This window comes from Acomys minous (assembly GCF_964271855.1).
Source record: "Acomys minous genome assembly, chromosome: 20".
NCBI classification, from domain to species: Eukaryota; Metazoa; Chordata; class Mammalia; order Rodentia; family Muridae; genus Acomys; species Acomys minous.
Genome location: NC_140502.1, coordinates 17312043 through 17322088, shown reverse-complemented (window position 1 = coordinate 17322088; position 10046 = coordinate 17312043). Strand labels below are relative to the sequence as shown.

The following is a 10046-nucleotide window of genomic DNA, read 5'->3' as shown; positions in this document are numbered from 1 at the left end:
AACATCCTTCCTCTCCTCTGGGTCGAACCTTGCGACTCCCTGTGAAATCCCCCAGCCTTGGTTCTTTGGGAGTGAATTCAGCATCGCAGAACCTGGCATACAGTAGGTACTCAATAGATGCTCGCCAGACAAAGGAAACGAAGAGAGCCAGGACAGCTTTGTTAGTCTGCATGTATAAATAGTCACAGGGTGGGGATGGGGACAGGGGTGGGGGGTGGGGGTGGGGGGTGGGGGGGTAGGGGGGTGGGGGGGTGGGGGGGTGGGGGGATGGACACCTGGTGGGATATCCGGGGTGGGGGGTGAGGTTGCTGAGAACATCCCTTTACAAACGGCTGCTCAGACAGGAGTGACAGCTAGGGTTGCACAGCACAGCAGTGAGGCAGGGACTCCCAGCATTTCCCTTCTGGGCAGTCTGAGGGAGGGGAGCACCCCTCTTCTGAGATGCTTCCTCCGTGCCCAATCCATGACAGACGTGAGAAGATGCCCACGCCTGACAAGGGGGAGTGAGTGCTCAGGAGGCTGGGGGCTCCTCAGGCCTGGGACCCACCCTGTCCCCAAGGCCCTGCTGATGTCTCCTCTGTTCCACTTGACGACGAAGCCGGGTCAAGACCAGCTCGGAGGCCTGGATCAGGCTGTGCTGTGGGGACAGAAGAAGAGGGTAAGCTGTGACAACAGAGGGACGTATGGGTGTGGGGTGAGACTGGATCCCCCAAGTAGGAGTGGAAGCCAGACTTGGGGGAGGGACTTGGGTCAATTTCCTGTGGGAGGGGCGGAGCTTAGACTCAAGGGGGGGGGGCTGCAATCCCTAGAAGGGCTGGCTGAGCATGAGGCTAGGGTAGCTGACACAGAAGGACTGCAAATTTGGTGACACCTTTGGCTATACAGTGTGACTCTAACTCCCAAACCCAAGGGCTGGGGCAGGGTTGGGGTGAGGGGGTGGGGGGCAGGCATAGCACAGTGGGTTTGATACCAAATACCACACACAAAAATAAGTGGAAAGAGGGAGGGGAGGAAGGAATACAAAAGCAAGCAGCGGAAGAGTCAGAGGTGGCTGGAAATGACAAACTGCATTAGAGGGTATCTGAGGCTTAATTGTTAGAGAGAAGATGAGGTTAGACCACAGTGGGAAAGATAAAGGTGAGATCCTGGCCAACAAAAGGGGAGGTCAACAGAGCAAGAACCAGGTAGGGGTGGAGGGTAGACCTCGGAGCAGCTCCTCAGGGGCTTGTGAGCTGTCAGCCTAGCTTGGGGTTCAGTAGTGGAGGGGAGCAGGACACCTGAGACACACAGATGTGCACACACACACACACACACACACACACACACACACACACACACACACACAGGACACCTGAGACACACACACACACACACATACACACACACACACACACACACACACACACACACACACAGGACACCTGAGACACACACACACACACATACACAGGACACCTGAGACACACACATGTGCACGTGCGCGCGCGCACACACACACACACACAAGACACCCTGAGACACACACACACATATGCATGAGCGCGCATACACACACACACACACACATACACACACACACATGATCTAAACACCCAAAGTATCTAACTCCCCTTTCCCAGGCTTACACCTCCCTCACGGATGCCACTGGGTGGCATTCTCCTGGCTGACAGAGTGGCCCCCAAGACCAGGCTACTCCCTCCTAAAGGCAAGACACCATCCATGCCTGTAGCTGGGCAATTAGGCTGGGCTCAGGACCCGCCCCCGCCGCCCTGTTTCCAACCTTCTTCCCACCATCCCTGGCAAGGTCCCTCAGTGAGTGGCAGCCTCTGCCACAGAATGGCAGGCCTCATACCTGGAGGATGTGCACCCCTTTCAGGGATACCACGGCCAGCTCCCGCAGCCCATCTCCAGTCAGATCCACATGGGCCATGGCGAGCAGGGGGCTGGCGAAGGTCCTGCGCCACAAGAGGCGGAAGCCCCGGCTGGCCCCGGGAAGCCCGTGGTACTTATAGCAGAGCAGCTCCTGTGGGGCGAGGGGTCGAGGTCACGCAGGCGGAGGGTCACTGCAGGGAAACAGGGGAGTGATGGGCCCAACTTTCAAGACCCACCTGTCCATAGGTGGCCACTAGAACTTCGGGCTGTCCATCTAGGTCCACGTCGGTGACCAGGCCACAGAGGACGCTGTCAAACTGGTCACTGCCGGGCAGGAGAAGCTGGTCTTCCAGGCCCTTGTTCAGAAGGTCCCTGAGGGTCCAGAACAGAAAGGGCAAGTTAAGGTCAGATGACAGGACCTTGGCATCTTCCGTTCCAGACTGTAGGTAATGCCAGACTGGCTTCCCCTGAGGTCCAGACTCACTCCTCTGAAGCTGTGCGCCTTGGTTTCAATGTGTGTGCCTTTGAAGTCCCCAGACAAGAGGGCCAAACTGCCATTCCAGTGGCTGGCCGTCAAGTGTCCATCCTGCAGACCCCATTCTGGATGCCCTACTGTGCTCCCAGGGATACACACCCACATGGTGGCTCCTGAAGACACAGGTACCCTGGACCCTCCCTTCTAAACGCCAGGGACTTAAGAACACAGAGAACTCTATGCTTGCTTTGACATTCCCAATCCCAATCCAGAGTGTGCCAGAGTTAGATGGAGCTAGCTCACAGGAGCCAGTGAGGGTGTGTGCGCATGTGTGTGCTTGTACTTGAGCGAGGGGGCTGGTGGAGTGGGAGAGGTGGACGGGGTGTGGGGGATGGGGATGCGGTTTAGTTGGTAGAAAGCGGCATGAATGAAGGCCCGGGCCTGATGCAGCACTGCATAAACCAGGTGTGGTGACGCACCCCGGTGCAGAGGCAGGAGGATTGTGAGGGTTCGGTCATCCTTAGCTACACAGTTGGGAGGGCAGCCTTGACCTCATGAGATCCATCTGACCCCCATCCCCAACACACACAATGCTGACTTCCTGTGTTAGTTAGCAGTGCAACTGCACGATTTGTAGTGGCTTAAGATCCAAGATGGCGGGAGTATGGACACCATAGAAACTGGCAGCCACTGCAAGGCTAGGCATTCCCAAACGAGTATCTGCTGGCATCCCTGGTCCACCCATGCCAGGGGTATGGGTGCAGAGAGAGGGAAGACACACCCGCCCTTAACAAACCCTCTACCAGATCCAGATGCCAGCACCCCCACCTCCTCCCTGATCACAGCACCTCTCCTAACCCTAACTACCTCACAGGGTTGATAAGGTTAGACCACACCACACAGGCACGAGGTTAAACTGTGCCCAGAAGCTGCAGGTGCTCTCACCAGTACACCACAGCTGGCTCCAACATGCTGGCCACAAGCAGACTGTATCCTTCCTGCTGGGGGCTGTCCTTGGTTGCTATGGAAGAGACAGGAGTTAGCAGGTCTGTGGGGACAGGTTCTTCCTCATCCCCTTCTCCTCTGCAGTGACGAGTACAGGTTAGACCTCAGGACAAAGATCCAAGATTGTGCCCCACAAGGAGGGTTAGAGGTTAGACTCTGAAACAACCATAGCCAAACTTAGATGGGTGTTAGTCTAAAGGTAGATTACAACAGGAGAGGCAAAGGTTAGAAGTCTAAGGTTAGACCACAGTGTGAGGATGCGAGGGAAAACCCTGCTTAGAAGGCGAAGGGCAGGTTAAGGTGACTGTCAGTGTGGGACAGACCAAGCTCACGGGATAGGGGGAAACTAGCACCTGGGGACGGGCGAGACCATGATTGACAGCTGTCAATCCAAAAGGAGGGAGAAGACTCAGGTGGGGGAAGTCAATGTATAATAATATGAGGAGTGAAGGTTAGGCCACAAAAAGGGAAAGGTGAAAAAAGTAGAGAAAAAGTTCAAGGGTAGACAAAAGCGGGGAGAGGGAGGTTGGGCGCTAACAGAAATGGTCTAACCTGTGGCACAGCTTATGGGCTGGAGAAGGGGCCCAGGGGGAGCATGAGGGCTGGTCTTAGGGTGGGGAAAGCTGAGGCTGTAGAGGCAGCCGTCTAGGCCTAGCAAAGAGCTCATCCTCCAGCTGGGCGTGGTGGAGCACGCCTTTAATCTCAGCACTCGGGAGGCAGAGGCAGGCAGATCGCTGTGAGTTCGAGGCCAGCCTGGTCTACAAAGTGAGTCCAGGACAGTCAAGGCTACACAGAGAAACCCTGTCTCAACAAACAAAACAAACAAACAAACAAGCAAAACAAGCTCACCCTCCGGGCTCGACAAGCTGAACACAATCACCCTGGAGATGGGCCCATCCTGCAGGATTGTCCATGTCTGTAAGATCTCTGTGTGGAAAGCAGCGACTCAGCGACCTGTTCCCTCCCATCCCTGGGCTCGTCCCCACCCCGGGCCTGACCCTCACCTCGATTCCTCTGGTCCACGTGAGCCACGCGCACATAACCACTCTGGCAGCCCAGAGCTGAGAGCCGCCGGGATGAGCCAGGGAGGTTGTGGACATCGAGCCAGAGGACACTGGTGGGAGGGTGACGGAGGGGTGGACAGACAGGTGGACAGCCCAGAGCCCAGCCCCTTCTCTGCTTTCCAGGAACACCTAGCCCCTCCCTGAGCCACCAGGACCCTGCAGCCTGATTCCTTAGGTGGCCAGTCCCCACCACACATGCTCACCGAGCCCCATCCTGCTTGTTCTGGGGACACTCACCCACAATGAAGTCAGGTTAAAAACCTGGGAACACGCTAACCAGCTGCTTTTTTGTTTTGCTTTGTTTTTTGAGACAGGATCTCATGTAGCCTATGCTGGCTTCAAACTCAAGGATGAAGTTGAACTCCCGACTCTCCCGTCTTTACCACCCGAGTCCTGGGGTTACAGGTGTGCACTACCATGCCTGGATTTATTTATTTATTATTATGTATACAGTGCTCTGCCTGCATGTACACCCGCAGGCCAGAAGAGGGCGCCAGATCTCATTATAGATGGTTGTGAGCCACCATGTGGGTGCTGGGAATTGAACTGAGGACCTCTGGAGGAGCAGACAGTGCTCTTAACTGCTGAGCCATCTCTCCAGGCCCCATGCCTAGGTTTTTGTGGTAGCCTATACTACGTGATGCTAGGCAAACTTCCTACCAAGCGAGCAACACTCCACCGTGCTTCTGACTTTCTCTAAGGACAGCCTCCTGTTGTGCCGTGTTAGAGGGCAGCCTGCTCTGCCTGGCTTCTCTGCAGTCAGGGCCCTGGTCCCTTCTTTGGGGGGGGGGGTTGTAGGGGGAGGGAGGGGTGTCCCCTCCTACCTACTGGTCAGGTCTGTGAGCTCTGGGAAGAGGTTTTCCACGGGCTGCTCCTCAAACTGATGTAGCCCCTCGTTCTGGGGAAGTGAGAGTCACGCCAGGCCATGGAGTCAGTCCATAGCCTCCGTGCGCGTGCGCATAGGTCATCGCTGCTGTAGGGATGTCCACCCGCCCGGATGACCATCTTACCTCCTTGTAGAGGTGAATGGCTGGGTCATTCCCGCTTAAGAGAAAGACGGTCTCCAGCTGGTCCCCAACCTGGACTCTGCAAGCAGAGAAATGTACACTGTGCTAGAGCCTGAGCGAGACTGGGTTCCTCTGGGGGTTTAGAAACGCCACTGTCAGTTTATTTTGAGATACCCTGTACCCCAGGCTGGTCTTGAACTCACGATGTAGCCACAACTGATCCTACTACCTGTACTTCCTACACCCTGCCTGAAACGAGTGTTTGTAAAAAAAAACAAAAAACAAAAAAAAAACAACCACACCAAATCAAGCCAAACTTGCCTGCAAGAGTCCTGACATGGCAGGCGCATGAATGGCTTAGTGGTCTGAGGACTGTGAACCCCAACTGTGAGACCTCTGGCAGCCCTGCTCTGAGAGGCCCCAGCTGCATAGGAGAGGGTCGTCTATCAGTCTGCAAACTCTCACAGCGAGGTCCCGTGAGATGGCTCAGCGGGTAAAGGCCAGTGCTACCATTCTGGTTTTGTTTGTTTGTTTGTTTTTTAAGGTTTATTTATTATGTATACAGTGTTCTGCCTGCATGTACACCTGCAGGCCAGAAGAGGGCACCAGTTCTCGTTACAGATGGTTGTGAGCCACCATGTATGTGGTTGCTAGGAATTGAACTCAGGACCTCAGGAAGAGCAGCTGGTGCTTTTAACCTCTGAGCCATGTCTCCAGCCCCAAGTGCTACCATTCTGAATAATCTGAATTTGATCCCAAGGTCCCTAAGAGAGAACTGATTCCTGTGGATTGTTCTCTGACCTCTACCTGCGTGCCGTGGGACCCTCTCACACACACGTAAATATAAAAGAATCTTCATAATAAGGGACACACATGAACATGCATGTATACACTAGTACATACTTGTATATGCACATGTACGTGTACACACACACGCGTGCGCACACACACAGGAAGCTTCACTTTATATCTCTCACCTGCTAGACCAGAGGTTGTCCATTAGGACCTGTAGTCCAAAACCAACCCACTAAGTGCTTTTTATAAAGTTTTATTGGCACAAGCCCAAGCATCCATTCAGTGTCAACTGCTGCTTGCTTGCTCCAGGGGCAGAACTGTACATCTGTGATACCAACTGTCTGACCCTCAAAACTAACATTTACCAGCTAGGCCTTGACAGAAAAAAGAAAAGAAAATTGCCAAAAAACAAACAAACAAACAAACAAAAAAACCCACCAAAAAACAAAAAAATTTGCCAATCTCTGGAATCAGTGTTCTTCTGAAGCCCTGGAATAGAACCCACCTTCTTTGGGATTCTAGAACATGAAGATTCTAGATGGTCAGTCATATTCTGCCTCCTTACAGGTCTTTCTATCAACTCTGGGTTTGATAGAACCTCTTTCTTTTTTTTTTTTCTCCTTTCTTTCTGAGACAGGGTCTCATATAAGCCACGCTAGCCTTAAACTCATTCTGCAGCCCAAGGTGGCCCTGCACAAGATTCTGAACCTCCAGCACCTGCCTCCTGAGTGCTGGAGTTAGAGGTATGCACCGCCATGACTGGCCTACGTGGTGCTGCGGGTGGAACCCAGAGCTTCACGTGTGCTGGGCCTGTGCTCTCTCCTCCGCCCTCGGTTCTATCTTGTAAATCCAGGACTCTCAGGGCGTATGACGCCAGACAAGGACCCCAGGCCTGGGAAGTAGGGATCTAGAACTTCTGAACTTGAGTTCTAGGTGCTCGATGCAGTCACAGGAATGGCTCACCCGAGAGGTGACAGTGTAGCCATGTTGGCTGCATTCACTCTGAGGAGGAGCACCATGAGACCCAGACTGCTGCGGGTTCCAGTCGGCTACGGTCCCTGGAAACTCACTTCCTGACTATACTTCCCGTTACTTCCTGGGCCTCTAGCGGTACCTGTCTCCAACCCCTCCTGTATTAGAAGCCCTTGATTTTCCAGATGGGGCAAAGTCCTCCGAGTCTAAGGATGGGGTGGGAGGGCATCAGTGCCCAGGGTCACTCACTCTGCGTGGCACAGCTGGAAAGGCGTGAACTGGAGTTCCAAATTCAGGCAGCTCTCTGCAGAAGGACACAAGTTGAGCCCAGAGAAGCCCTCGCCAGCTACACCCACCCTCTCCCCGCAGGCCCCACTCACCTGCAATGGAGTCTAGGTTGTACTCCGAGCCAGGCTCATAGTCACAGTAAATGTTAAGAAAGGGACTGCCCTTGTCTCCTGAGTCCTGAGGGGGATGGAAACTGCCCTCAGGGGAGGTGGGAGGCATTTGGAGTAGATTCCAGGCCACGTGGGATAGACATGGTGGCACCCACCGTAAGCAAGGAAGAGGGTATGGGCAGGTTGAGGGAGCGCCGGTACCTTTATAAATGTGATGCCCACAACCAGGCCTCGTTTTGGGGGTGGCTTGTTGAAGGTGTCGATGGAGACGATCTCAGCATCCACTATGAGGAGAGTTCAAAGTTCACTGGCCAGGCAGGTCTGCACCCGTAGTTACACTGACTTCCTACCACCGCAGTAAAAAACCTTTGGGTCTACAGGAGTCCTAACCACCATTCACCACGACCTCTCACTACTGAGTACCAGGCTGTTGACCTCTGTTTGCGGAATCCCGGAACCTAACTACTTTCAGGCCATGACGACCCATGTCTCGGATCCTAATGATTACCAGTTTTGACCCTGACCTCGCATCCCAGTGACAAACTCTGGCAGACTCTTGACTTAGAATCTTCCAGACTCCAGCCCCGACCCCGACCCCACAGCGCCACGCACCGGGGATGTAGTTGAACTGCAGCTCTTTGGCCACGGGCCGGATTTTCTGTCGGAGGTCTTGGTAGCGGAAGCCGAGCACCTTGCCTTTAAGAGTGGCGGCCAGCAATTCCCCTCGCCCGTCGGCGCCTCCCGCCAGCCCATACACATTGCTCTGCGACGAGAAGCGCGTGAAGCTGTCCTCGCGGAGTGGACAGGGTCCCGCTGCCACGACCGCCTCCCCCATCCCGGCCCTCCGCGGCCGGTCCCAGCGGGCAGGCTACTTTCCCAGCCTGCCAGGGACCCGTCACTGGCGCACGCTGATGACGTCAAGAAGCTGCCGTACGTGCCCTTTATAAAGATGGCGCCCGGCTTCCTGACCTGGCGGCTCTGACATCAATGCCTTTCTGCAATTCCAAGAACTGTCCTTTCCATTTAAGGGCTGTGGAGTGGGTATTACTGAACTTGATATGGGAGATGGAGGCAGCTCCTGGCCTCTTTGTAAACGGTGTGGACAGAAGAATAAGAATCGCCATGAAGCCGAGCGTGGTGGCGCACGCCTTTAATCCCAGTACTCAGGGAGGCAGAGGCAGGCAGATCTCTGTGAGTTCGAGGGCAGCCTGGTCCACAAAGCCAGTCGAGGACAGCCAACGCTACATGGAGAAACCCTATTTCAAAAAACAAGCAAAAATCGGGGGCTGGAGAGATGGCTCAGTAGTTATGAGCACTGATTGCTTTTCCAAAGGGCCGCAGTTCAATTCCCAGCAACCACATGGCAGCTCACAACTGTCTAACTCCAAGAGTAACTCCAAGATCTGACACCCTCACACAGAAATACATGCGGGAAAAACACCAATGTACATAAAATAAAAATAATTTTCAAAATCACCATGAATGAGTAACGGTGTGTGTGTGCTCGCCTGCAATTCTAGCATTTGGGAAGCGGAGGCAGGTGTATCAGGAAGGAGTTCAAGGCCATCCTCTGCTACATAGTTTGAGGCCAGGCTTAAATATACAGGTAGCTTCTAGGCTAGCCCGTCTACAGAGACCCCCAGTCCACCTCCCTGTATCTCTCTCACACACATACATGCATTTCTAAAAAACACTAATTCCCCAACAAAACCCACCCAGTGACAAAAGAATTATAAAACCTAATTAATACCCCCTTGGATAAGCACATTCCATCTGTCAATTTATATAACTCACAAGCAAGCTGAGGCTGAGGCACATACCTTATCTCTTTTCTTTTTAGAGACAGGATCTTGCTTCAAAACTAGGCTGGCTTCAAACTTGTGACAATCTTACATGACTTATTTTTTAAACAATTATTTGTGTATATGTCTATGTATGGGCATATGAACCGTGGCATGTTGTCAGAGAACAGCTGGCAGTTCTCTCCACCTTGTGGGTCCCAAGGTCTGAACTCAGGTGGTCAGGGCAGGTGGCAAGTGCCTTTACCTGCTGAGCCATCTTGCTGTCCCTAAGGTAACTCTTACATCTGTTTTACAGGTGAACTGAGGTAAGTAAATTCCCTAAGACCACCCAGATAGTAAGAATAGCTGGTATTAAACCCAAACAAATTATAACTCATACTTAAACACTATCACCTTTAAAATGGTAAAGTGTATTCTTATCCCGGGGTGGGGGTAGGGGGGGGTGTTGGTCTGTCCATCCTGGTGACAGACGAGAACCTGCCAGACTGAACATTCATAGCGACAGTCTACCAGGACCCACGACCACCGTGTCCTCTCAGACTGCACCTGGTGCCATCACACCCTTTAGAGAGTTCCTCACAACCTCCTCACCAGAGCTGTACAAAGGTTTACAGAGGATGAGCCAAAGAGAGCTGGACCTGGGTTAATGCTTCTCA

General features: G+C 53.4%; 1 protein-coding gene across 2 annotated transcripts; it reads right to left on the bottom strand.

Annotated features, from left to right (window-relative positions):
• Positions 1–212: 212 nt before the first annotated feature.
• On the bottom strand, positions 213–9027 carry KPTN (kaptin, actin binding protein). 2 transcript variants are annotated; one of them, XM_084771117.1, is made up of 12 exons: positions 8201–9027; positions 7790–7872; positions 7571–7655; positions 7440–7494; positions 5427–5502; positions 5241–5314; positions 4357–4466; positions 4202–4279; positions 3293–3368; positions 2109–2244; positions 1853–2023; positions 213–637 (listed from the first exon to the last, which is right to left on the bottom strand). In XM_084771117.1, exons 1-12 carry the CDS (start codon positions 8421–8423, stop codon positions 512–514), a joined length of 1293 nt encoding a protein of 430 aa, XP_084627243.1. In that variant the 5' UTR covers positions 8424–9027; the 3' UTR covers positions 213–511. The 2 variants fall into 2 exon arrangements, with proteins under 2 accessions (XP_084627243.1, XP_084627244.1); XM_084771118.1 differs by having other exon boundaries at positions 8113–8222.
• Positions 9028–10046: the final 1019 nt, after the last annotated feature.

Excerpts from the sequence above, each read along its gene's own strand:
- KPTN (XM_084771117.1), bottom strand. The coding sequence starts at position 8,423 with ATGGGGGAGGCGGTCGTGGCAGCGGGACCCTGTCCACTCCGCGAGGAC. Across the intron at positions 4,467-5,240 it reads CTCACAGACCTGACCAGTAG|TGTCCTCTGGCTCGATGTCC; the intron begins GTAGGAGGGGAC and ends CCCTCCCACCAG. Across the intron at positions 2,024-2,108 it reads TAGTGGCCACCTATGGACAG|GAGCTGCTCTGCTATAAGTA; the intron begins GTGGGTCTTGAA and ends CTCGCCCCACAG.